Source organism: Phacochoerus africanus, chromosome 8 (genome assembly GCF_016906955.1).
Source record: "Phacochoerus africanus isolate WHEZ1 chromosome 8, ROS_Pafr_v1, whole genome shotgun sequence".
NCBI classification, from domain to species: Eukaryota; Metazoa; Chordata; class Mammalia; order Artiodactyla; family Suidae; genus Phacochoerus; species Phacochoerus africanus.
In genome coordinates this window covers 63388083-63415664 of record NC_062551.1, presented here as the reverse complement: position 1 = coordinate 63415664, position 27582 = coordinate 63388083, and the positions used below count along the sequence as shown (strand labels likewise).

Genomic DNA, 27582 nt, shown 5'->3' with positions numbered 1-27582 from the left:
GGGGAGGTCTTCTCAAAGCACCTAACCATCTTTTCAAACACTTCCACGACTTCATTTAAAGGTCAGACTTCGTAGAGTCTTCGGCAGAGCAGGAAAGGGAGACACGGCGGCTCGGGTGGCAGGAGCGAGAACAAGGGGCGTCCCCAGGGGCAGGCGGAAGCGCGCAAAGCCATCCTGGAAGACGCTGCCCGGGACCTGCCACTTCCAACGGCCGTCCCAGCAGGCCGGCGCCTTTTGCGTCACTCCCGGCGACGGCGCTCGTGACGTCATCTGAGCCGGGGCGGTGCCTTTGCGTCATTCCCGGAGACTGCGGCGGCTTGTGACGACGTCGGGTCGCCGGCGCGCGGGGCTGGGCCGGACGGCGACTCCTGTGCGGGGCGCTGGTCTCTGCGGTTCACGCACAGAGAAGAAGCGAGATCGCCAGCCGGCCGGGTGCCCGCGGGGCGGGGCCTCCCTCCCTCCGCTGCCCAGCGCTCCTGGCCGGCGTGGGGAGGTCGCCGGGACGCCTTGCGTACGTCCGTGCCGCACATCCCGACGCGCTACGTTGCCGGCGTCGCCTTTTGCGCGTCATGACTTCCGGGCACCGAGGTCGCCATCTTCCTCGCGCGGAAGCGGCGCCGCTGGGTGGGAGCTTGGAGGCGGGAGTCGCGGACGGTGCGGCTACCGCCATGCCGTCGTCGCCGTTGCGGGTGGCGGTGGTGTGCTCGAGCAACCAGAACCGGAGCATGGAGGCGCACAACATCCTCAGGTAGTTGGGGCCTCCGCCCTGGCCCAGCGCGCCCTACGAACACCGGCCCGACTGGCCGTTCCTCCGGCCGCATCCCTCCCCGGCCCATGCTGGGCAGTCCCGTTTCCCGGCCCATGCTGTGTGGCGGCGGCCGCTTTCCTGGCCCGCGCTTCCCCTGCCCTTGCTGGGCAGCCCCGTTCCCAGACGGGCGGTGCGCCCCGGCCCCCAAAGGATGCCCGAGATGCCGCGCAGCGCCCGGGTTCGTGGGCTTAGGGGCCGAGTGCAGCGAGGAATCGACAAGGCTCGGTCTACCTCGCGGTCCCCTCACGTGCGCGTAGCATTACGGAAAGGTCAGAGTCTCAGCCGAAGGGTTTCCGGGTTGTGGAAATCTCAGAGCTGCTAGTAAACACCAAAGGCTGGTGCGGTTTGCGTCTACTCTGTACGCAAGTCTGTGCATCTGAAAACAGTGGCCTAAATGGTCACCAGTGAGGCGGTAAGTTCCAAGACCAAGGTTTGGGTCCACCAGAGGATAGTCATCCAGTCTGCAGGGTGTGTCGCCTTTTGTCAAATCTGGAAAACTTGCACAACAGAACTCGAGGATAGAACAAGTCGTAAAAACAAAACGAAACCGGGAACGGCCAATTTTGTTGATTTCATGTATTTGTATATTTATGCACATCTCGGTTTCCAAATCTCATGCAAAAACTCCTCCCTCTTCCCTTGGAAAATCTCCAGTCAGTCATTTCTGAGCTACAGGTGAGTTTGGTTTCACGCTTCTAGTTCAAATTTCACTGAACTCCACTTTTGTGACCCTGGTGTGGTTTGTGCTTAATAAAAGTTTATTCCCGTTGGATAAAGTTTTTTTTTTAATCACTTCACAGAATGTGAAACGGAGCCGTTGCGTTACATGTCAACTTTGATAGAAAAACTAAGTTGAAAGTTTTTCTCTTCCCAAGTTTGCTTACATGGACGTTACAGGACAACCACACCTGCCCTCTCTTGGTTTTTTTTTGTCTTTTGTCTGTTGTTGTTGCTATTGCTATTTCTTGGGCCGCTCCCGCGGCACATGGAGATTCCCGATTCCCAGGCTAGGGGTTGAATCGGAGCTGTAGCCACCGGCCTACGCCAGAGCCACAGCAATGCTGGATCCGAGCCGAGTCTGCAACCTACACCACAGCCCACGGCAACGCCGGATCGTTAACCCACTGAGCAAGGGCAGGGACCGAACCCGAAACCTCATGGTTCCTAGTCGGATTCGTTAACCACTGCGCCACGACGGGAACTCCATTACCGCAGTTTTGATCCTCCTGAGTAACTTGGGGAAATCAGAATTCTCCCCCACCCCCTCATTTGTAATGAAACTGAAAGTGCCAGGTGTCCACCATCTGCTAATTACGAGTTCAGTTCTTCCTAACATCTAGCACGTTGTCAACAGTTTTGTGTTCCTGTCAGTATCCGGTAGAGTGTGATATGCTTTGAACCTAGCAAACCAATGTGAAATTTGCTTTTAAACTGGAGTTTTGTAAACTGTAACGTTGTTTTAACACTGGAAAGGTGTTAGAGTTATAGTATGCTCGACCTGATCCCCAAACTGCCCCCCCCCTTTTTTTAGTCTCTCTTGCAGCTTGGGGAAGTTCCCCTGACCAGGGGTGGAAATTGGCTGCTGCAGTGACAACGCAGGATCCTTAACCCGCTGTCCCACAAGAGAACCCCCCCAGCTGCATTTGCAGTCTGTTCAGAATTTTCCTAAAAGTGGGAAATTTAAGGAAAAGAAAGCAAGGTTCACACTACTGGAAAATTATTAAGGGAAATAAAATTTAATATCTTAAATTAGAATAACAAGAAATCTGGAGGACCACCTCGTTCTGCTGCTTCTGGCTGGTGATCTTTTTTTTTGGCCGCCTGGAGGCGTGTGGAGGCATATGGAGTTCCCCAGCCAGGAATCAGCTCCAAGCCACAGTTGGGGCAACGCCGGATCCTTAGGATCCTTAACGGACTGTGCCAGGTGGGGCCGGGGGTGGGTGGGGGGGCAACCTGCTTCCCAGCGCTCCCAAGACACCTCGGAACTCCTGGCTGGTGATCTTTTGTTTATGCTTTTCTGTGTCTGCATAACAAAGTTGGATGTAGTCTTTCAAAAGGAAATGTTTTTAAATTTCCTGTAGCAACTTTGTTAATAAATCAAAGTCTTGCCAGATTGCTCCTCCTGGACATCACTGTAAGATTCAAGCCTCTGCTTAGTTCACAATGGTTGACAGAGCACTGGGTCTCCTGTGGAAAGGAGGGTGCAGAAGACCCTCTCGAATAAGCACAAAGCAGGAGTGTTATGTGCTTTTACCATTTTACTCGTTTTCATATTTACACCTGAACAGGGTAGACTCAGAACGAGGCCGAAGGAGGAAGTTGGGGGTAAGATACATCATGTGTGCCATGAAGCCAAGTTGTTTTAGGTGTGAATTTCTAAAATGCCTACATTTGGGGGTGTTTTCCTTGTTAAAAAAGCAGCATTTGCTTGTTGCAAGACATTCTCCCTGTGGGAAGCCAGAAGGTGAAGAAGATGGTGAGCCCTCACAGTGCCAGTTTGTGCACGTCCTTTTTGAGTGCTGTCTGGACAAACAAACGCACGGAAGGGAGCTCGAAGCGGTGTGCTGGGATCTTTCTCCAGAGAACATGATTGTGGGCGGACGTCATTTCTGCCTTCACCTTGACGTGCTGGGTGGAACATAACTGCTCGTGTGGAGTGACGGCGCGGTTGCACCGGAAGGGCCTGGTCATCAGCTCCTGTGCAGCCGTCACTTGCACCGTCCCCAGGGGCAGACATGGGCTTGTTTGCAGTTTTATCGTGTCAACAGCCTTGTGCCATCCAGGTGGCTTTGCACACTTTTCTAGTTATTTCTTGGCATAAATTGCTAGAGGTGGAATTGTTGAGTCAAAAGGTGGACATAGTTTACATTTTCATACATTTTGCCCAACTGTCAGAAAAGGACCTGTTTCTGGAATCCCCATTTCCTCACAATATGGTCATTATTGACGTCTTTTCATGCCCCTGGGGCAAAAAAAGATCTCATCCTTCCTTTAGTTTTAAAATTGCCATTGATACTGAACGACTTTTTGTGTAGTTTTCACTTTTGAAAATTACGTATGGCTTTATCTCTATGATGTAAGGGTCGAAAAGCATCTTTAAGAAATTTACACCCCTTAGAGTTCCTGCTGTGGCACAGTGCATTAAGGATCGAGCGCTGCTGTAGCTGTGGCTCGGATTGTATCTCTGGCCTGGGAATTTTTTTTTTTTTTGTCTTTTGTCTTTTTGTTGTTGTTGCTATTTCTTGGTCCGCTCCCGCGGCATATGGAGGTTCCCAGGCTAGGGGTCCAATTGGAGCTGTAGCCACCGGCCTACGCCAGAGCCACAGCAACGCGGGATCCGAGCCGCGTCTGCAACCTACACCACAGCTCACGGCAACGCCGGATCGTTAACCCACTGAGCAAGGGCAGGGACCGAACCCGCAACCTCACGGTTCCTAGTCGGATTCGTTAACCACTGCGCCACGACGGGAACTCCTGGCCTGGGAATTTTGATATGCTGTGGGTTTGGCCAAAAACAAAAAAAATTTAGATGACTTTTGTTACAAATAAGAGAGCTTAAAAAAGATGTAGAGATTTATGCCTTAGGAATGCTGTGAACAGCATTAAAAATGGCATGAGGGGTGTTAGTGGGCTAAAAACATGACAGAGTCTGTGAGCATACTCTGGATGCAGCATCGTAGGACCTGGTATGGTTTGCAGGTGCACCTCGGATTCAGTGTGGCTGTGGATGTGCAGGCTGGCAGCTGCAGCTCGGATTCGATCCCTGGCCCAGGAACTTCCACGTGCCACAGGTGCAGCCCTCCAAAGAAAAGAAAAAAACAGCATAATAAGCAAAAAGGAAAATTGTGTGTGCAGTTTGGTTACGACTGTGCGTAGGAGATCTTCTGGCATGAGACAGGAAAAGGGGCGGAGTCAACTGAACATGCACAGTAGATAGTTTATCAGTGAAACTCAGTTTTACTTTATTTTCACCCTGTCGAAAGCCAGCTCGGTTGGTGTCATTCCGACAAGTCGAATACAGATGTTACTGAATGTTGGCATTTTCTAGAACCAGTCATAATGTTCCCTTGGGTGGTCATTCTTGATCTTTTTGTTACTAAATTGTTTGAAATGCCAGTCCTGGGAGGCCTTTGGGTTCTTGAGGGTGAAGGGAGACTGTTTCCGCAGAGCCTCCTGTTCTTTGTGGATTAAGATATTCCTCTGGAGCCAATTTATTTTTTGTTCCAAACTCTCTCTTAGATGTTAAGGGGCATGTTGAGTTTCGGAAGCTCTACAATTCTGTTTTCAGTTGTGACTTGCTAGGCAGTGTAATTTCTGGGAAGAGGAAGAGAGGGGCTGCAGACTGAGGAAGGGTTGGAATCAGTCTCTTGAGCTCCTCTGGCCCAGGTGCCTTCCAGATGCCATCTGAGTTCCTCCTTGGCTCTTAGGGTGTCTGCACTTAACACGGGCGAGGGCATGATACCCAGAGCAAGAAGCCATAGCTCGCAAGTGACAAGGGCTTGGACACAAGGGGCTCTGGTCCTGATAAATGGATGAGTAGCAGCACTGAGGCTCACGAGGGCATAGCACGTGAGCTGGAGAAGGACCCAGGGTGTGGGGAGTGCAGCAGCCAGCGAGGCCCCATGACTCCCTCATTTGGGGTGGTGGCTCTCAATTCTAATGTGCCTGGAGCGTGGGGCCCCAGCCACGCTGGGGTAGAGGTGCTCAAACTTCCTCTCCCACGGGGACGGAGCCTCAGGGCTGCCAGGATCTCGACAGGGTCTGAACCCAGCACACTCGCAGTCCTGGTGCTGGGGAGTTCCCTGGTGCTCCAGCCGTTAGCACCTGGCACTTTTCCCGTGGCGGCCCGAGTTCAGTCCCTGTTCTGAGAACTGAGATTTCACATCAGGGTGCTGCTGCCAGAGTTCCCGCCTTGGCGCAGCAGGGTCAGCATTGTCTTGGGAACACTAGGATGCGGGTTTGATCCCGGGCCCTGCACAGTGGGTTAAGGATGCCACGTTGCTGCAGCCGCAGCCTAGGTGGCAACTGCAGCTTAGATCTGATCCCTAGCCTAACAACTGCATGTGCTGTGGGGTGGCCAAAAAAAGGGAGTTCTCCTGTGGTTCAGCAGGTTCAGGATCCGGTTTTGTCACTGGAGCAGCTCGGGTGGCTGCTCTGGTGTGGGTTCAGTCCCTGGCCCAGGAGCTTCCATGTAGCACAGGCACAGCCAAAAAAATCCAAAAAGCAGTCACAATGCTGAACCTCCCCTTGTCGGGAACACGTTAAACCGGGAAGGGATGGTCAGTTCTGCCTTGTGCCGCCTTTGGCCGCGGTTTCTGGTATCTCGTTTCTGGGTGCACTTGAAGAAAGTAAACTGGGAACCGTGTGGGAAGGTGAAAGGATTTGAAGTCAGATCTTTAAGGATGGCAGAGGAGGCATCTACAGGAGATCACATTTGCCCCCCGTAGATTTTAAGGGACTGCACTGGCTTTTGCTTTTTGCCTTCCGGAGGCAGAGCTAAGACCAGAAGGGTGGTTGGAAGAGAGTAGATTTCTGTGTGAGTGTGACCGTTGAGACAAATCTTGGTGGACCAAGCGTGGTATCAGCTGCAGCAGCTAAAACATTGTCCCTGAAGAAGGACCTTCTTCAAGCTTCTGTAGGTGAGAGCAGGTGGAGCTGAGAGCAGGAGGAGACTTGAGCAGGTTTCCCGTGATGAGTGAGTGGCACTGAGGGCCTCAGTGTTGGTGCTGGAAGCAGCCCCGGATCCCGAGAACCCATCTGTGCTGGCACTGGCAGCGTGGAGACTCTGGGAGGCCGGCGGTGACCAGCAGAGCAGACCGGCCTTTGCGAGGCCCGGGTTGAGGAAGAGCAGGCCTGGAAAGAGGCATCTGAGCAGGAGCAAGCTCCACACACAGTGGTCTCCTGCTCAGCAGCCTCTGGGCTCCTCGACCTTGTGGGAGGCTGAGAATAAAATAAACTCCAGAAAACGTTTATCGAAACGCGCTTAAGGCCCACGTTCTGCTCGTGGTGACCTAAGCTTGACTGGCGTGTTAGCACTGCCCGGTCTTCTGGCCGAACCACTGCGAAATTGTAGGCAGGCACTTAGGTGTGATGGCCCGTGTTCCACAAACGTGAGGTCAGCCGGTGGCTGGAAACTGGGCTGAGTGCGCGGGGAGCGATTTTTACCTGTAGGAAGATATGTGTCCTACTTCTGGGCGGTTGTGCTTACAGGAGGTTGGCAGTCCCTGGGAGTCAGTCTTGGCCCAAATAATCTTTTGAATTAGGTTAGTAACCACACTACAGAAAATAGAAAAAATACCGTAACCCGTGCTGTCTTCATTTTTTTATTTTCTATTTTTTTTTTTGTTTGTTTGTTTTTTTGTCTTTTCTAGGGCTGCACCCATGGCATATGGAGGTTCCCAGGCTAGGGGTCGAATCAGAGCTGTAGCCGCCGGCCTACTCCAGAGCCACAGCAACGCAGGATCCGAGCCGCGTCTGCGACCTACACCACAGCTCAAGGCAACGCTGGATCCTTAACCTACTGAGCAAGGCCAGGGATCGAACCTGCAACCTCATGGTTCCTAGTTGGATTCGTTAACCGCTGTGCCACGACCGGAACTCCCTAACTTTGTTATTTTAAAACATCCTTTAGGCAGTGGAATAACAATCGAAATAGTTCTATTTCCCTGTGATACTGTAATCTCTTCTGTAATTTAGTGTGTTTGTATCTTAATACGTACCATGATTTCCATACTTTTCTGATAGATTTCTGATAACTCTGATAAATACTTGTCTAGAAGATCTGTTAAGTACAGAACAGTTGGCCCTTGAGACAAAGCTGTTTGATTGTCGGAGACATTTTCATAGTGCTCCGTCCCTTTATGTAGGAAACATGTCACCACACACAGTCACCCACGGGATGCACTGTGTTGTCGGGTGCACGAGTTTAGAGGCACCTGCGCTTCTGTTGCTCACTAGCCTTTTTGCCACTCGTGAACATTTTGTTGGGGGAAGAACAAACTTTTTGGTGTGATTTTATATTTAAACTTGCTGAGGAGCATTTCAGGAAGTTGGGGGGCAGTGCAGAGAGGTCAGCGCGCCCCACCAGGCGGCTTCTACCTGGGAGGCCTCCGCCAGCGGAGTTCTGCCACCTTCGCAGACCCGGCGGCCGCCCTCTTAGAAGCCTTGCTAGGGACACGCAAGGGAAGAAGGTCATCTTGGGGTCGACGGACTTCTAGTGACCTGGACAGGGTTTCGTTTGACACTTGACACCGCTCGGGTGACAGGAGATGGCTGAGGGAGGAGCCATCCCGGCCGTTTGGACCCCTGCCCCCATGGGGAGGGGTGGGAGACCCTGTGCCAGGAGCCCCGTGGGCAGGTTTTCCGTGGTGCACCTGCCCTGACCCGACCTGAAACGTCCTGGGGTCCAGTCCCCGGGTGCGAGGGGGCTGAGCACGCTCCGAGCCCCACCTCCTGCCCCGAAGCTTTGCAATCACTGTGCTCCAGCGTCCTGTGTCCAGGGTTTCCTTACTCTGGCCCCATTCCCGGAGTGTTTGAGAAGGATTTGCGTCTGTTTTGATCACTGCTGTACCCCCAGCACATAGTACGCTCGAGAAAATACTGCTGGATCAAGATGGAGTGGTAAACCTGCCGCCAGTGGAAACAGAAGTGGTTTTTCAGTCTTGAAACTTCAGCCACTTGGGATTTAATAGTTTCCTCTGCTGCTGCTTGGCTAAATCAAAGCTTATTCATTGTGTATTTCACTATCGTATTGCAAGAGTAGTTGTGCCTGGGAGTCCCTGTCGTGGCTCAGCAGTTAACGAACCCGATTAACATCCATGAAGACGTGGGTTTGATCCCTGGCCTCGCTCAGTGGGTTAAGGATCCGGCGTTGCTGTGAGCTGTGGTGTAGGTCACAGACTCAGCTTGGATCCCACGTTGCTGTGGCTGTGGTGTAGGCCGGCAGCTACAACGCCATTTGGACCCCTAGCCTGGGAACCTCCATGTGCTTCGGGTGCAGCGGCCGAAAAAAGGCAAAAAAAAAGGGTAGTTGTGCTCACTGTAATAAATTTTGATGTAGTTGTAAGAGGCGGGCTCCTTAATTTTTTTTCCTTTGGCTGCGGCATTCAGAAGTTCCTAGGCCAGGGATCAAACCAACACCACAGCTGTAACCAGAACCACAGCAGTGACTACACCAGATCCTTAACTTCTTGAGCCACACAGGAACTCCAAGGGTTGAGTTTCTTTAAATAAATTCTTGGGAGTTCCTGTTGTGGCACAGCAGAAATGAATCTGACATAACCATGAGGATGCGGGTTCGATCCCTTGCCTTGTTCAGTGGGTTGGGGACCTGGCAGCTGTAGTTCTGATTTGACCCCTAGCCTGGAAACTTCCATATGTTGCTGGCGCAGCCCTAAAAAAAGCAAAAACAAAACAAAACAAAAAAAACCCGCTTTAATTATGGCCGAGTACCTCAAAGGAATGACCAGAAAGAAGTGACTAAGATGTAGAAATAGCGATTAAAAAAAAGAAAGTGCTGGGAGTTCCTGCTGTGACTCAGTGGGTTAAGAATCTGACTGCAGGAGTTCCCGTTGTGGCGCAGTGCTTAACAAATCCGACCAGGAACCGTGAGGTTGTAGGTTGGATCCCTGGCCTTGCTCAGTGGGTTAAGGGTCAGGCGTTGCCGTGAGCTGTGGTGTAGGTCACAGACACGGCTCAGATCCCGAGTTGCTGTGGCTCTGGCGTAGGCTGGTGACTACAGCTCTGATTTGACCCCTAGCCTGGGAACCTCCATATGCCACGGAAGTGGCCCAAGAAAATGGCAAAAAGACCAAAACAAAACAAAACAAAAAACAACAACAACGAAAAGAATCTGACTGCAGTTCAGTTTGCGGTGGAGGCTCGAGTTCAGTCCATGGCCTGGCGCAGTGGGTTAACGAATCCAGTGTTGGTGCACCTGCTGCTCGGATTCGATCCTCAGCCCGGGAAGTTCCATATGCTGTGGGTATGGCCCTAAAAAAAAAAAACTAAACATCAAATTTTTTAAAAAGTGATGAAGGAGTTGCCCCTGTGGCACAGCGAGTTAAGGACCTGCGAGCCCCGGGGACCTCTGGAGATAGGCCTTTGGTTGCAGGTGAGCAGAGCTGGCAGCTGGCGAGGACTGGCCTCGGGCCGGGTGGAGGCCTGGTTGCCCTCCCCTTCCGGGCTGCCGTGCTGCTTGCCTGGACCAATGTGCTCCTCACTCGTCTGCTGCCACCTGCTCTCCATCACGGGCGTCTTCGGGTGCCTGGTTGGTTGCACAGCTCGGGGCTGCCGGGGACCGAGGGACAAGCCTTGGCTCTTTCCATCTTCAGAGGATGTGGGCCAGGGATATCCGAGCTGGGTCTCTCCAGATGGCTGCCCAGGACACCCTAGTCCACGTGCAGTGGCTGCGCTCTTCTGAGAGCCATGCCTCATTCTCGTGGCGGCAGCAGGTGACCTGCCAGTCTAAGGACTAGCACGGAGGACTCAGGCTGGGCTTCCAGAAGTGACGTGTCAGGTGGAGGCTTGCATGTCTCACCTGGTGGGTGTTGGCTCTGCGTCCCCCACAGGCTCTCCCTGGTCGCCACCCAGCTGCAGGGGAAGGCCCTGGCCTGGCGACCTTGGGAGCTGCTGCTTCTTATTTGTTTCTAGAGGTTTCTTTATTGGGAGTTCTGTGATTTTTTTTTTTTTTATTTTAATGATTTTTATTTTTTCCATTACAGTGTTCTGTCAGTTTTCCACTGTACAGCAGCGTGACCCAGTCACACACACACACACACACACACACATTCTTTTTCTCCCACGGGATGTGCTTCTTACCTGTGACTTAGGTGTGTGGGTGGTTGGGGCCTCTGGAGGCTCATGGCACCGCCCAGTTGTGAAGCCAGCACTCTCCAGACCGGCCAGATAGCCCCTGAATTGCAGTAGAAACATAAAAAAGCTTGAGACAGTTACCCTGCAGCCTCAGAGCCAAGGCCCTTGTAACACTCAACATGTCAGCTTCCCGCTGCGAGTGTGAAAGTACTTGAGGTCCCTGGCAGGTTGACCGAGACCCTGGGTGAGGCCCCTGTGTGTTGAGATGATGCTTGGTTCTTGGCATGCGATTGGTCTCGCGTGTGTGCCGCGTGTCCTGCCCGTTCCCCTTTTATTGGTCGGCTTCCTTCTCTTGGGCTGTCAGTTCCAGGGCAGGGTCCATAGCTGTGGGAGTGCTCCCAGCGTGGGTTCTCCTCTCTTGGCAAGCCAGCAGCACAGGTAGTTGGGGACCTGTTGGGAAGGGGACCCCTTCTTAGCTAGCATCAGAAAGTAGGGATTCTATGGCCCCACATCCTGCACAGAAGCCAGGACATGGGCAGGTGACAGGCTGCTCTCATGGAACCTTCCTTGGTCTGCGTGTCTGCCCTGTGGCTGTCACAGTGGAGAGAGACTCATTCCCTCTGTTAAAGGATCCTTCGTCTTCCGTTTAGATTAACTTTATCTAGCTTTTGTGTGACATGCTACAGGATTTTTAAAAATGGGTGAATAAAATACTGATAGTTAAGAACTGAAAAGCACATTGTGATAGCAGCAGAATTGCTCAGGGGTTCCCATGAGGGCAACTGGTGTCCACGAGGATGCAGGGTCCGTCCCTGGGTTGATCATGGGGTCGGGCACCCGGCATTGCCGTGAGCTGTGGTGTCCGTCTCAGATGCGGCTCAGATCTGGCGTGGCTGTGGCGTAGCCCTGCAGCTATAGCTGCGATTCAGCCCCGGCCTCAGAGCATCCACGGGGTGCGGGGACGGCCTAAAACGCCAAAAACATAAGCAAACCCAGACGTGCTCATTCGGTCCATTTCCCAGTTCGTGTTCCTCTGTCAGCTCTCGTGTCGGTCTTAATCCAGCTGCGGTCCTCTGTGTCTTTCAGCAAACGAGGGTTCAGCGTACGGTCCTTCGGGACAGGGACTCACGTGAAGCTCCCGGGACCAGCGCCCGACAAGCCGAACGTCTACGATTTCAGAACCACGTACGACCAGATGTACAACGACCTCCTCAGGAAGGACAAAGAACTGCATCCCAGGGGTCGCCCTTTAGCCCCGCGCTCCTCTCTGGCAGGTGTCACCGTGCGCACCACTCAGGGGTGTCTGCGAGGCGGGGTGGCGGGTGTGCGGGTCCTGGGTTTCTCATCTGGTGCTCGGGGGACAGTCCATGGGCTGGAGCCCCTTGGGGCCCTGGGCGTGCAGGACACGCAGGTGTGCACGTGAAGACACAGTTGGGGCAGCTCAGGCGAGAAAGGTGCAACCACGGCGTCCCGTGGCTTTGCACACTGCTGGCCTCCCGCCTCTGTGCTCCTCAGGTAGGTGTGTGTGCGGGCGTGCAGTGCTGCACACCCTGGTGGTGGTTCCGGAGGGTCAGATCACAAGAGGCCAGGCTGGCTGCCAGAGGATGCGTGTTAGGAGCCAGCAGCTAGAGCGGACTTGACTTCGGCAGAGAGAAAACAGACCGGGTCTGTTCCCTAAGACTCCCACGAAGGCAGGGCTTCCTAAACAGACCTCTAACTGACACCGGGCTGTCGCGTGGCTGAGCTCATCCCGTTTTGTTTCGCTTGTAAATTTTTCTTTTTAGGGCCGCACCCGCGACACACGGAAATTCCCAGGCTAGGGGTCGAATCGGAGCTGTAGCCGCCGACCTACACCACAACCACAGCAAACCAGATCTGAGCCGCATCTGCAACCTATACCACAGCTCGCGGCAGCGCCAGAGCCTTAACCCACTGAGTGAGGCCAGGGACCGAACCTGCGTCCTCATGGATGCTAGTCAGATTCGATTCCATGGCGCCACGACGGGAACTCCCGTCCTGGTGTTGATGGGAGGGCTGCTTCACCCCGGGCTGCTCCCTCTGTTCCCTGAGTGGTGGTCCTTCCCAGGATGGAGCCCGGACGCATGCCAAGCCAAAGGGGCATAGACACCACGTGGGAAACGCGGCCCTTTGACACTCTTGCAGTCTTCAATAAACTGTAAACTGCTTCCGCACAACTGTAGATCAGTCTGTTAGCTCCGAGGGGCCCCAGAGGTCATTCCGGCAGAGTGTTTCGGACGCCAGCGGCTTTTGTGCCCTCTGCTCTTTGGCTGCAGGTAAACGTCACTGGGGGTGTTTGGCCAGAGTCCCCCGCATTTCCTGGCAGTGCCGCAGCCAGGCGGAGGGAGCGGCTGGGTCATGTGGCTGTGGGGCCTCTGTGACGCACTGATCTTGGGGTCCAGGACCCACATGCGCCAGAGCCACCCTGCAGTTCCAAGGCCTGACCTGGGGCTGGAAGCCCTGCTGAGAATTTGCAGTGCCCCCCCCCGCCCCCCCGTATGTTTTATTCTTGGCCACGCCTTTGGCACATGGAAATTCCTAGGCTGGGGATCAGACCCACTCACAGCAGTGACCCGAGCCACTGTGGTGTCAACTCTGGATCTCTCACCTGCTGCACCACTGGGGAACTCTGCACACCCCCTTTCTCAGGAGCCCTGAACCTGCATTAGGAAAAGCTCCATGTATTTCCGGGGAGCTTCCAGCTGTGTCCTGGTCTCAGTGGTGCAGTGATGGGCCCTGCTCACGTCCTGGGTCTGAGCCCCAGCAGGGGAGGCCCCACCTCCAGATCTGTGTGGCAGGAGTGCCCTAGTCTTGCCCAAAGGGTTAGTCCCGGTCCTGTTCACCTGGACAAAGCCTGGTCTCAAGGCCAGGCTTTCACGGCGCGGACTCTCCATGTCCATAGCCTCATCCTCAGGCGCCGTCTGTCTGGAGGTTAGTGCTCAGCACCATTCTTTCTTTAAGACTCTTGTGCAGAAAACAGATGGTAGTGAACTTGCTGACACTCCCTTAACTATCACCACCTCGGAGCCATTTCTGGGCGTGGGCAGTGTTTACGCGTTTTAGACCAAATTCCGAGGAACGTGGAGAAGGAGGGATTTTGTGTGTGTCCCTGGGAACTGGACGGAAGGGCATCGGCCAGCATCTCCGGATTGAGATCCTCTGTGGGTGACCTCAGACCATGGCCTCAGAAGCATCCGGCCCAGGAGTCAGGCGACCGGGGTGGCTGTGCTCACCCTCTGGGGGGTGTGGGGATGTGGCCCCCATAGGCCCCTGTTGGTTCCTCTCAGAGGCTCTGGGTGGGGGGACACACGTCAGTTTACTGGCTTCACTTGGGTGGGATTTCTGGCTTCTGGGTCGGGGAGGAAGGGGCAGAAGGAGGCCAGGCCTGGTGCTCTGCTTAGCTTTGCCCGTTAGCCTGAGGCCAGTCAGGGAGGGGTTTCTGTGCCAGGGGTTCACTGGGGCACTGCCAAGACACCGGGGGTGGGTCCTGCCAGTTCGGGAGGGGTTGGCAGTCAGTGGTGATGTGAGCCCCACGCCTCGCTGTCTCCCCAGTTGCTGAAAACCCGTCTGGAGCCCATCGAATCCCTGGGCTTTTGCGGAGGTGCCAGCTTTCACAGGTGGCAGTGCACAACTGGAAGAGCATCGTGCGCTGTAACCTGCAGATCAGACGCTCAGGAAAGGCTGGCATTTGGGGACAGTGATGTGAGCAGAGGCCGGGGCGGGGGCTGGGCCCGGGGACCTGCTGGCGGCTGGGCAGGCTCCTGAGGACGAGCAGTACCGCCGGGACATTGTGCTTACCGGGCCTTTGGTGAGTTTGGGCCTGGAGCTCTGTTGTTAACTGTTGCCTGTGAATGTGTGGTTTGAGTTCTCTCCACAAGCAGGAGTGGAGTTGAGGGCCTCCTACCTCAGTCCCACGTGACTGCTGTGGCCTCGGAGCACCTGCCCCGGGTGTGTTCCAGCCCCTGAGTAAAGCTAGATTGGGGTGGTTGGGGTCTGCTTTCCCTTCCCTTCCCGGGTTTGTCAAACCTGGGTTCAACTCCCTGTCTGCGGGCAGGTTGCAAGCATCTTCTCTCTGGGCTCCTGATGCAGCAGCTGCCCCTCTGACCTTGAGCGCTTTGTCGCTGAAACGGCTCCAGGCGTGCTGTTCCACAGGGGGTGCATGGGGTTGTGGGACATTCTCCCGCCCCCCTGGCCCATTCCCCTCCTATGGCTCTGCCGCCTCTGCACAGCCGGCCTCTGCCTGGCCTGTAGGGGTCATGCAGCTTGTGGCAAGTATTGAGCTTCCATTTTACGTGTAGGCCCTCGCCCGCAATTGACTCCTTTCCCCTGTGGCGTCCTTTCAAATACAGCAGCTTCATGCTTGTTTCGTGGGGCTTTAAGTGTGGCTCCTGGGTCAAGCTGATGGAGGCTCCAAGGGTTTTTTCATCTGCCAGAGCCGGTGTCCACTCCTGCAGCCGAGCATCAGCTGACTTGGAGCACCTTTGGGGAAAGATCAGTCGTTCTCTTCTGCTAGAAGAATGGCCAGCCTGGACCTGATCACTGGGTCCTGGGCCCAGTGGAGGTTGCAGAGGAGGGGCTGCCGGGAAGACCGAGGCACTTTGTAAGTTTCGGTAGTTGCTTCGTGAGTCATAAAACCACTTGTCTTCAAGAGCAAGTCAATGCGAGGCTGTAGATGGAGGTCCTGGGATTCATTTCAGAGGCCCCGGTGTGCAGTGGCTTCATGTAGGCTCTCGGTTCCCAGACCCGGGATTGGACCCCGGCTGCAGCCGTGAACGCGCTGAGTCCTCATGACCAGACCACCAGGCCTCCCCAGTCGCGGTGCTTATTAAGGCACGTGACCAGTTGCTCCCCACATGGGCAGGTGAAAGTGCAGCCAGGACTGACACGGCCCAGATCCTGCCTCGGTCCGCGTGGTTGGAGACTCGCCTTGAGCCTGCGTCCACCATGCCTTCCCAGTGATTAACTACCGTTAACCGCTGGCTTTAGATGGTTTTTTCATTGTTTGTTTATTCCTCTTCCATCCTCTCGGTTTCATTGTCTCTTAGGCCTTGGGTTCATTTCTCTGCATGCTTACTCCTCTGTGTACTTTGTACCGTCCTGGGGTAGAAGGTAAAAATAAACACGATTTCTGAGACTCTGAGTCCCACGGCCTCAGAGTTCGTGGTCCATCCTGGGTTCGTGGTCAGTGGCGGACGCAGCAGCCCCTTCCTGAGGCCCCTGGGCTCTTCCAGCGCCTTGTGCTCCGCCCCCGTCCTGGGGCTGCTTCCTGCGCTTGAGGCCCCAGCCCCTCTCCTCGCACTCGGGCTCCGCCCTCTGTCATCTCCCACCACTGGCCTGTCCTCCGTGCTTACCTTGCTCGTGGACCCTGGTCCCCCGCCTTGGCCCCTGGCCCACCTGGGCATCAGACCTGCCTGTTGACCTGTCTCGTTTCACCCTGGTTGGCAGCTGTGGTTTCAGATTTTTGGAAAGTGGCATCTGTTTAATAAGAGGAAAGTGTGTCCCTAAAAACCAGACGCTGACTCTCAGGGGAGCACCTGTCTCGCTTTGCTGAGCTTGAGCTGGGGGTTCAGAAGGGCGCTCATGCTTGAAGTAAACCTGTGGCCTTGAGAGCTCGCAGACGAGTTCCTGTCGTGGTGCAGCGAAAACGCATACAACTAGGAACCATGAGGTTGCCGGTCCGACTCCTGGCCTCTCTCAGTGGGTCAGTGATCCAGCTTGGCCGTGATCTGTGGTGTAGGTCACAGACATAGCTCGGATCCCACGTGGCTGTGGCTGTGGCGTAGGCCGGCAGCTGCAGCTCCGATTCAACCCCCTAGCCTGGGAACCTCCATATGCTGCAGGTGCAGCCCTAAAAAGACCAAAAAAAAAAAAAAAAAGATTTCAGATGAGCTATAGAACATCCCGTGTCTGACAGGTGTTACCCCATCTGCAGCCAGGTGCCTGAGGTGGCCGCTGGGGTCCCTCCTGAGTTGACACTGGCCACACTGAGGCCCAGGGCCTCGAGGGCACACCTGGGGCGGGGGCTGAGTCTGGTCCCCACAGCCTGTGGCAGGTGAGAGGCAGACTCAGGGTGTGGAGAGAGTAGTGACACAGTGGAACCTGCTGGTGGATTTACTTTGCCTGAAGACTGGTGAGGCGGTGGCAGACCCCCTGCCAGAGCCCGGGCCACCAAGCCCCGAGTTGGGCAGCAGCGAGCCTGGCAACAGTGGCTCTGTGCTGACTTGGGAGCCTCCCTGAGGAGTCCTGAGTTCGTGTTTGTTTGTCTTTGCGCTTTGCAGAAGCTGCTGCTTTGATACCAAAACAAATGGGTATATGTATTTTGTAACTTAATTTAATTTTTGTGTTTTTAGGGCCACACCAAGTGGCATATGGAGGTTCCCAGATTAGGGGTCTAATCAGAGCTACAGCTGACAGTCTACACCACAGCCATAGCCACGTCAGATCTGAGCCGCATCTGCGACCTACAGCACAGCTCACAGCAACGCCGTATCCTTAACCCGCTGAGCGAGGCCAGGGATCGAACCTGCGTCCTCATGGATGCCAGTCAGCATCGTTTTCCTCTGAGCCAGGACGAGACATCCCCCAAACAAATGTATTTCCTAGCACTAGCAAGTCAGCCTGATAGCTGCTGGCCAAGCGGTTCTCACACTGTGTCCAGAGTCCGACTGTTGCTTTCAGGGCATCTGGAGCTTAGAGCTCTGCTCCCCGCCAGTGGCTGGGGCCTCACTCACCCCCACACACACACTGGTGCTGGTGGCCTGTGTTCTCGGGACAGCGCACAGCAGCTACAGGACAGTCCCGGCGTGAACCTGCTCCTTCACAGTGCTGTCCTCCAAAGCCAGGGATGTCACTGGGGCATCTTTGGAGCTTGTTGGGAGGTTCTAGCGGGAGTGCAGCTGCTCGTATACCCTTAACTGAAGAACAGTCCTTCTCCGTCGCGGATGCTCGGCCTCTGCAACTGAGCGCGCAGCTTCGGGAGGGGCGCCCTTGGAGCCGCGAGGGAGGAGGGGGACGCCCGCCTAGGCAGCCAGATCAACTGAGTCCACGCTGGTGATCAGTGGGGGAACAGATGGCGCAGCCAGATCACCCTCATATCCACTGGGGCGCCTTTGGGGACGCGCATCCTGGAAGCGAAACGTGCTGCAGGGAGGGCCTGGCTCCCACCCTGCAGGCCTGTAACCCCGAGTAAAAGCGGAAAGTCCGTGAGGACAAGGGCCCTCACAGTGGGCTGGCCCTGCTGTGCCCTGCTCCGTGGGGACCCTCCCTCCCGCTGTTGGTGTGTCTCTGAGAGGCCTCTGGACCCCGGCTGCCCCCAAGGGTCCTCTCACTGTGCCACTGGCTTCTCAGATGCGCCCCCATCCCCCCTCGTGGCCAGACAGCTCAGTGTCTTGTGCAAACTGCATTGTTTTGAGGGTGCCAGGCCGAGTGCTCAGCCTTGGTCCAGCAGGGGGCACCGGGCGGCCAGGGCTGTGTGGTCGGTGCCTGCCCTGGGCTGTGTCCTTTGACTGCTTCTGGCTCTGACCTAAATTGCTCCAGTGGAAGCTCAGTGCAGGAGGGGGTATTGTATTTTCCCTTGGGCTCCAGGTCTTTGGGGTGGGTCTCGGCCAGCGCTGGGCAGGCAGGGTGCTGTGTTCTCACCGCCTGGAGGCCGGAATGGAACCCAGAGTGTCACCACGTCCTCCGCGTGTGATGTTTGGGATTTGGTCTGTTTTTGAACCTCTTTGTAGAAGTGATTTGGTATTTGCAGACTAATTCATGATTTGAGGACTTTTTCTCTCTTTTTTTTTCCCTCGTTTTTTGTCTTGAGGGCCCTACCCATGGCATGTGGAGGTTCCCAGGCGAGGGGTTGAATCAGAGCTGTAGCCACCGGCCTACACCACAGCCACAGCAATGCCAGATCCGAGCCACACCTGCGACCTACACCACAGTTCACGGCAACGCCGGATCCTTAGCCCCCAGAGTGAGGCCAGGGATCGAACCTGCGTCCTCATGTTTACCAGTGGGGTTCGTTAATCACTGAGCCACAGTAGGAACTTTTTCTGAAAAAGTTTTAAAAAATAGTTCTCACTAAAACGCTCCAGCCTAAGGCTCGGCTTTGTCTTTTTGTGTCAAGGTTGGTTTGACGGTGTCACACAGCAGGTAGGAGGCAGGGATATGTCCATTTGGAATAAAATACTAAGACTACCGATCTCCCCATGGCATTTTTATCAGCCGGTTGATTAAACAGTTTTTTGAGCTTTCTCTCAAATTTAAAGAAATACATGTCATGTTTTACTCTATTTGGACAGGTGGTCTACCGTTTTTACTCCACTGAAGTCTGTAAAACTAGCTGGTTAGTCAGTCGTCATCCTCCCTGTCACTGGTTCACGTTGGGCTAAGAGCAGCCAGGAAGGCGGCCCTGCCCTCGCTGCCGGAGAAGCCCAGCCCAGGCACCTGACCTTGGTGTTTTTTCTGTTTTGGGGTCTTGGGGTTTTTTTTGGCTTCTTAGAGTCACACCTGTGGCATATGGAAGTTCCCAGGCTTGGGGAGCTACAGCTGCCAGCCTACACCAGAGCCACAGCCAAGCAGGATCCAAGCCACATCTGCAACCTGCACCACAGCTCATGGCAACACCAGATCCTTAACCCACTGAGAGAAGCCAGGGATCGAACCCACGTCCTCATGGATACTAGTCGGGTTTGTTACCGCTGAGCCACAACAGGAACTCCAGGGGTCCTGACCTTGGCCCTCGCTCCCCAAACCTCAGCTGTCTGAGGCAGTGCCTTGGGCTGGAGGGTCGCGTCCGCCTTCTGCGGGTCCTCTGTGGCTTTTACACCGTTTGGGGGTGCAGCTGCTGAAGAAGAGGGGTGTTAGCAGTCTCCCCCCGGTTCCTCGGACCCTCATGCAGATGCGGGCCAGGGGAGCAGAGCTGCATTCCGAGGCGGGGGCGGGGGCAGTGGGGCCTCTGGGGGTGCGTTGAGGCTGCTAGTCACACAGACGTGCTCCCCAGGAACGCTGATCTGCGTTCCAGTTCATTTTTCGCTGATTGCGACTCAGCGTTGGCGACTTTGCTGCTGCTTTGCCATCTGGAGAGCTGTCGTCAGGCCTCTGCTGGCTTGAGCTGCCCTGTCCCTCTGCCTCTCGGGACGCCCCTCCAGGCTCGGGTCCGAGAGCAGAGCACTCGCTTGAGGGCGGTTCTGGGAGCGGCTGCTGATCCCCGGGAGTGCCCGGCATTGGGAGCGCACGCTCTGAACAAGCTACTCAAGATGTTTGTTTTTCTAGTTTTCCTCATTCTTTTTTTTTTACGTTTTAAAAAATAGCTTATTCCACTTTGTCAGTTGAATATCAGAGTTGCTTTTCAGTGGATCGGTGTCAGGGGAGCTGCTTTTCTCCGCTCTTTCCCCACGGGGTCCCCGTTCCTTCTGCCTCCCTGCCCTGTTCTCTGGGGCCTCCTGCGTGCCCACTCGACGGGTCCCTTTGGTCGTGCGCGTTCTTAAGATTTCTGTTCGGGGTTGTGGCCGTGGCCGTGGCCGGAACTCATGGTTGTCTCAGAAGGTCCCGCTGCCACAGGGCTGAGCCCACCTTGCCTCCCCCTGGCCAGTGCGTGTGGGCCTTAGGAGGCCGAAGGCACTGGCTCTAACCTAGTGAGTGACCACAGATGACCCATGGCGCGGGGAGCCGCGTGGCACCTGACCACGGGTGCAGGCTGGCACACAGCGTGGCCTCTGTCAGTGCAGATCTGGAGTGAAGGCCGGGCCACCACCACGTGATGAGGCTGCAGTGTGACCAAGGTGCTTGGACTGCTCTGGGGGCGCAGGTGGGGCTGCCCGGGGGCGATGCCCGGGAGGCCTCATGCGTGGACAGGGGCTCCTGCTACCTCCCCTCCCCCAGGACAAGCACCCTGAGGGGAGCCCCGCAGGTGGGCAGGGGTCTGAGTGGATTCTTGAGTCCAGCAGAGAAGAGAGGCCGTCTCGTCGCTGGACTTGGGAGTGGGACCTCGGGCGTCCAGGTTCGCGAGGTCCTGCCCACCCTGGCCTGTGCTCAGCTCTGGTTCAGGCCTGGGGCGTGGCCAGCTGTCCAGGGGAGCAAGTCTGAGCACAGCCAGCCGCAGGCCTGTCCTGGCCCGGCTGCCCCGGACCCGTTCTGGCCGTCTGCAGTGACCCTAGCACCCAGCAAGCCTGCCAAGGGCACTCGGTCCCTGCCTTTGAGGGCACTTGGGTCTCTGCCGGAGGGCTTTGCACCTTGTGGTTCAGTGGGATCGAGCTCAAAACTCGAGGCAAAGTTCATGCGGAGGATCCAGAGCTGAGGGCGTTCTGGGGGTGTAGCCGATGTGGGGAGCCCCAGTGCCTGGGGTTTGGGGTTTGCACCCCAGCCTGGGCCCCAGGATGGGAAAATTCAGATTTGGCCTGGGGATGTGGGGGGCAGAAGGGCTGATCCGGATGGATCAGGACATCCTTGGGCTCCGTTCGGACGCAGCTGTCCCCCACTGGTGAAGCACCTGCCCAACCTGAGCAATCCGGCCCCTGACCGAGCCACCCGGAGCCCTCTTCCTTGCAGCCCTGGGAGGGGGCTGGGCTGGCACGGCCCTGGCCTCCCCCTCCCATCTGCCCTCTCGGGGTTCTGTCTCCACCCGGAGACCCTGCTCTGTCCTCAGTGTTCCATTGCATCTCCATTGACGTGTGCTGGGGCGACATTCGTGGGGAAGCCAGGCTGTCTCTCCTCCAAGCCAGGAAGCACCCTGTCCCCACCACTGCAGAGGCCCTGGGGGCATGGGGGCCCAGTGAGTCCTGGGCACAGGGCCTCATGCAGGCTCAGCAAGATCGTGGGCTGGGCTCCGCTGTTAACCCACGGCCTTCGGGAGAGCGTCGGCCTGGTTTCGGGTCTGTGGGCGCCTCCGCGTGCTTGGGAAGCGGCATCTGCTCACCGGTTTGGCTCCAGCTCTGCCCTTGGCCGCCTTCCTTCATGGAAACGTCTCTGCTTGACCCAGGCTGCCACCCGTGGGCTCCGTGCGCCCGGGCCCTGCTTGGTGTCGCCCCCACCCTGCTATGCACCATGCCGGGCCCTCCTTGTCCAACAGAAGCCGGGGAGCGGCTCCAGACCACTTCCTTCCACCCACTTGGCCCCTACTTGCTCCGGGAAGGCGGTCACTCATGCTTCTGAAAGGCCTTGCCCTGGATGCCCACCCATCCGTCGTCACCAACCAGCAGGGCACAAACACCTGACAGAGCCTTTTGTGTGCTTAGGACACGTGTGGAGATGAATGTGTGACTGGGGTTAAACCTCACGCTGGAGAAGGTGCCTGCAGTTAGAGGGGCCGGCGCCAGGGCAGGCACTCAAGGGGCAGACGCTGCAGCCCAGGGTGCAGGCCTGGGGCCCAGGGGGCCTCTCCGACTCTCTGGGGTTTGTGCCTTCTGCCCTTGACTTTGGAGGCGAATCCCCACTCCATTTCTCTCTTGTTCGGAACACTCCCTGAGGACACCCCCTGCCCCCCGCCCCGAACCCAAGCACTTCCTCAGGGGCTGCCGGGCCAGCTCCCTCCACCGCTGGGGTCTGTGTCCTTTGATGCTTGAGACCCCAGAGCGTCTCAGAGTGATCCTTTTTCTTTGTCCTTCCTGTGTCGGGTTCCAGAACCTCTGCATCTTTCCCGGGGCCCCACTCAAGATGCCCGCCTGTCTGTGCAGTGGGGGAGGCACCCACATTGCCCTTCACCCACCCCGGTGAGCGGAGTGGACACGCATGGGGCCAGGAATTAGGTGCAGGCAGGAGTCGCACGTGAGGGTCTGGGCCACCGCTGGGGCCCCAGGGCACAACATGGCTCCATCCTAGGCTTCTAGAGCCCTTGGCTTTGCAGGAAGGCTGAGCTCTCCTCCGAATCGCCCTGTCTCTGCGGCCAGGGCCTCCTGGTCACCCAGCTGCTAGGCAGGGAGCCCAGAGGCTACACCCCCCCAGGCCTCTCCCTCTGAGTTGGGCTTTTAGGCTGGTCCTGCCCCTCCTGGGGGTCGTTGCTGACAAGCATGTGAGGTACCTTGAGATGGCACCTGTCTTGGCAGGTCCACTGGCCCCTCACTGAATGAGCTCACCCAGGCTGGTCCCTGCGTCTGGGCCCGAGGTCACTTTTGGCCACAGGGGGCTTTGGGGGGTGGGGGTGGTTCTGGGGCCTGACGCCTGCTTCCTGCCTTCCCCGCTCCCTCGAGGCTCTGGTCCACGGGCTGGGCCCCGATGGGTCCGGAGCGCCCCGGCCCTTGCTCAACCGGGAGCCGTCATGGGAACATGCTGCCCGTGCCTGGGTCTGCAGCCTCGCTCCAGCACACCTGCCTGCCTGCCTCCGAGCAGAGTGGGGCTTCCCTCAGAAGCCAGACCTCAGTAAAGGCGTTGTCTTGGTGGCAGGCGGCTCTCCCGTCCTGATCCCTTTCTCCATCCCCATGTGGGTCGAAGAGGGAGCTCGGGCGGTTTGGGGTTTCATCCTCAAGGGCCTGAGCACCCGCTGTCCTTCCTTGGTCCTGCCTGGCACGGCCTGGGTCTCCCCTCTTCTGTAGTTGTCAGAAAAGGGCCACAAAGGCCACCGATGCACCTGCTCTGTTAGCTGATGCGGGGCAGGGTCTGATCTCCAAACTGGTCCTTTTCTTCTCCCCGGGACCTTCCTTCCATGACAGCATCTGAGCGAATGATCGAAGGTCGGGTGAAGCAGGGGCCAGCTCTGAGGGCTGTCGGACCTTGTCAGCAGTGCCCCAAGCACCTGATGGCCTCCTCTTGGAGCCGTCCCTGTGAGCCTCAGTGTCACCTGAAGCCCTGCTGTCTGGGAGGTGGGTCTCAGAGGATACCATGAGGGGCAGGGTGCCTGCATCCCGGCACTGCCCACGTGGGGCCTCCCTAGCCTTTGTTTTTCTGCTGGTCGTGGATGCCCGGCGTCCGGAGGACGGGCTTGGGGGAGGCAGACCTAGACGTAACAGCAGCACCGGCACCGTGGGCAGCTGGGAGGAGCAGTGCCAGGCAGGGCTGCAGGCCAGCGCGAGGTGGCCGTGGCTAGAACGCTTGTTTGAAAAGTGGCAAGAACCAAAATGCCCCACAGCGAGCAGTCAGGTATCTTCATGTGGCTCTTGAATATCTTTCCAAAGCTGTGTTCATCGTCTAGGAGGATAGGAAATACATTCTGAGCAACGTGAACTTGTTTCGACGGTCCTAACTTCAATCTGGGCAAGACAGGAAGCGTCGCTTGGGGTTCCTGATCAGCTGATGTGTCTGTGAGTGACGTGCTTGTCCCCAAATACCTGCATGACCCTTAGAGACCGTGGGCCTCGCCTTTGGGTCACCGAACCCTCTCCTGGGTCCCAAGTCCCAGCCCTTGGATAGGGCAGGAGTGTGGCCCTGTCTGGAGGCTCCCAGAGGGACTCGGCCCTTTGAGGCTCTGGGCCTGGGCCCCCTTCACTCGCTTGCACTTAGCTCCTCGACACCCTTCTTGCTACTGAAGTGTCCTTTCTTTTTTGGTTTTCTTTCTTGTGTGTTTGTCTTTTTGCCATTTCTTGGGCCGCTCCTGAGGCATATGGAGGATCCCAGGCTAGGGGTCGAATCGGAGCTGTAGCTGCCGGCCTATGCCAGAGCCACAGCAACGCCAGATCCGAGCCGCATCTGCAACCTACACCACAGCTCACGGCAACGCTGGAGCCTTAACCCACTGAGCGAGGCCAGGGATCGAACCCGCAACCTCATGGTTCCTAGTCGGATTCGTTAACTACTGAGCCACGACGGGAACTCCTGAAGTGTCCTTTCTTGGGTGGTTTTCCGCATTTCCTTCCTGCTGTGGCTGAGCTGGACCTGGGATTGGGCTTCCAGGTTGGCGCTGTCTCTGCCGAAGGGCTTGGGTTCAGTGTGAGCATTTGCAGAGATGCCGCAGGACACAGAAAGGCAGGCAGAGGTTCAAACACGGCCGGGAGAGGAGGCTGCAGATACCAAGTCGGCCTTCTGGAAAGGCGTCTGTCTGAGGCAGCTTGGGAGGCGGAGGTCCAGACACCGGGCTGGGGCCCAGCACCGGCTGGTCTGTGAGACAGGGGACAGTAGCACAGCGTGCTCCCCCAAACTGCCCCAGTGGCCCGATGCTCCCGCTGGGGAGGGGACCCAGTGGCCCTGCCTGCGCAGGTGGCAGGCAGGCACTGAGCTCGTCGAGGCTGCCACGCGTGACGAAGCTCTGTATCCAAAGTTCCTTAACTCAAGCACCCAGCTACACGCAGAATGGCATTTTGCACATGTTGGACAGAAACAAGAGAATCAAGCCCCGGCCAGAAAGGTTCCAGAACTGCAAAGACCTGTTTGACCTGATCCTTACCTGTGAAGAGCGGGTGTACGACCAGGTGGTGGAAGGTTAGCGTGGGCGCGGGGCTGGCGAGGCCATGGCGCCGGGCCAGGCCGCGGGGAGGTGGGCAGGGGTGGGGGCAGGAGATTGCGGCCTCCGGTCCACCCGGGTCCTCAGGGCAAGGCCTGCTGTGCGGACTGACAGCCTGGCGCGGGCTTTAGGGCACAGAGGGGGCACGTGGAGCGGGGGGCCGGGGTCTGTGTTTCAAGGGTGCTGCTGACTGCTCTCCTGCAGGACAGGCTGGTGTTGGCAGCCAAGACTGGGTGGCCTGGGGTTGAGCCTGAGGGGCACAAGCTTTGCTCTGGTTGTGACCCTTAACCGTGCGTCGCCAGGGGCAGGGCAGGCGGCCAGGGCAGGGCCTCTGACGCTTGTCCTTTTGTCCTGGTCAGATCTGAATTCCAGGGAGCAGGAGACCTGCCAGCCCGTGCACGTGATCAACGTGGACATCCAGGACAACCACGAGGAGGCCACGCTGGGGGCCTTCCTCATCTGTGAGCTCTGCCAGTGCGTGAGTATCAGCCCCGCCCCTGCCAGGCTGTCGCCGTGAGTGGCGCTCCCACCGTGCGGCTCCTCTGCAAGTGTTAGGACCCCCCAGCGCAGAGGCGCCCACAGGTTTGAGGGTCCACCTTCGAGCTTCTGGACTTGATGGCAATGGGAGCGACCCGCTCGGCGTGCAGCCTCAGGACCTGTTGTCCTTGACGTCTGGCCCTCCCCGAGTGGCCCTGGGCGTCCTCCCCAGATGCTTTTAGGCAGCTGTGCTCAGAGCCACACTTTTTCTCTCAAAGGTCACAAAGGGACCTTCTCCAGGAGAGATGCACTGTCTTGTTTTCAGCCCCTGGTTTCTGCATTTAGGTTGGTGGGCTGTGGGTGACAGGAAAGTGAAAGAAGCAGGGGGCTTCACTGAGAAGTCTGGGGTCAGGCAGGCCCAGGCGGCTTTGCTGTGTGAGTCCAGGCCCTGTGCTCCTGTTGCTGAGCCAGCGCAGCTTCTGCCTCCGAGGTGCCTCGTGGTCCAGGGTGGCTGCCGAAGCTCCAGCATTTGTGCCCGTGATCGGGTCATCATGCAAGAGAAAAAGCAGAAGGGGACAACGTGTCCCAGAAATTGCACACCCCCCCACCCCTTTCTCACTGGCAAGAATTTGCAGAGGAGCCAGCCCCCAGCAGGGCGCGTGTGCTGTCAAGCCGCCAGGGGCTGACCCCTGGCAGCCCCTGCTCCTCCCAGGGCAGTGCTTCTCCACCGAGAGGTCCAGGCACATCCGCACACGCGGAGGGCCGCTGGGGGGGGGGTGGGGGGTGGCGACATCCTAGCGTGGGTAGGTCCCTTCACTGGGTGACTGCGGCAAGAGGCCCCCTCCCCGTGGGGTCTGCTCCTTTACGAAGTAGGGCCAGTACAGGCGCCAGGCGTCTGTGGTGCGTGTCCCCATGACCTTGGAGCCAGGCCTGCGGAGCTGTAGCTGCCCCGTGCCCATCCCCGCGCTGCAGCCCCTGCCCCCCCCCTCCGCCCCCGCCGGCCCTCTCGTGGGCCAAGCACCCCCAGGAGACACGGGGCCGGCAGCTGAGCGCCCTTGTGCGCCTTGCAGATTCAGCACACAGAGGACATGGAGAACGAGATCGATGAGCTGCTGCAGGAGTTCGAGGAGAAGAGTGGCCGGGCCTTCCTGCACACAGTCTGCTTCTACTGAGCCCGCGCCCGCCGCCCCCGCCGCCCGGAGTCGCCCCTGGGCTGCCCTCCGCTCCTCCGCCGTCCTCTGGCCTTGTCTCCCTCGAGTGCCGCTGGCGGACGGGGGCGGTTCCCTCACAAACTGTGCCCATGAAACGAGAAGATAGACACAAATGCCAGATGCAAAACAATCAGGTTTCTTCTGTCCTGCTCTTACTCCTAAGTGGGATGTTGATTATCGAGTTTTTGTCTTTAACCAAAAAAGAGAAAAACGGTTCATCGCACATCCCCCTGAATGCCTGCCGCTCACGGACCGTCCCTCACTGGCTGGAATGTGCAAATCCATGAATAAAGCAACAGGCTGGACTTGGGGGAGAGACCCCATAGTGCTCTGCTCACTGTCGCCCGTCTCTCGGCCCTCGGGCAGCGTCCGAGGCCTGGGGGTCTGGCCGAGCTTCCTAGCTGACCCCGAGGGCCTGCTGTCCACTGGGATCCTGGAAAAAAGTGGGACCTGCACCAGGGCTGGGGTGGGCCGCGCGTCCCTGCTCACCCTCCTGGTTTCCGCTGCCCTGGAAAACCTCGGGACTGCCGTAGGGAAGACGGGAGGCTCCTGTGTGGGGGTCGAGGGTCGTGCTGAGGATGAGGGGTGGGCTCGGGGACCCCAACCCCCCAGCATCATGGGGCAGCCGGATCAGGGCCATCGCCTGGGCCTCTGACCTCCCAGGCCGACCCCCTAGGAGAGCCGGCCGGGGCTGGCCCTGCCCGCAGAGGGTCTCCTTCGAGCCACGTGGCCTGGCTCCAGAGTGACCTCCCTGGCAGCATGCCGGCCACCCTGCAGCCCCCTCCCTCCGCGGGCAGCCCTTCACCCGCCCTCCCGCAGCCCAGCGACCCTGGGCCTGGAGGAGGGGCCTCCAGCCGAGAAGTGAGGAGGAGGAGCGCGGGAGGAAGCGCGGGCCTCTG

At 57.3% G+C, this 27582-nt stretch overlaps 1 protein-coding gene across 1 annotated transcript; it reads left to right on the top strand.

The window, feature by feature from the left end:
• The first annotated feature begins 416 nt into the window (after positions 1–416).
• SSU72 (SSU72 homolog, RNA polymerase II CTD phosphatase) lies at positions 417–26993 on the top strand. The gene is made up of 5 exons (XM_047791077.1): positions 417–748; positions 11708–11851; positions 24834–24973; positions 25355–25473; positions 26543–26993. Exons 1-5 carry the CDS (start codon positions 570–572, stop codon positions 26642–26644), a joined length of 684 nt encoding a protein of 227 aa, XP_047647033.1. The 5' UTR covers positions 417–569; the 3' UTR covers positions 26645–26993.
• Positions 26994–27582: the final 589 nt, after the last annotated feature.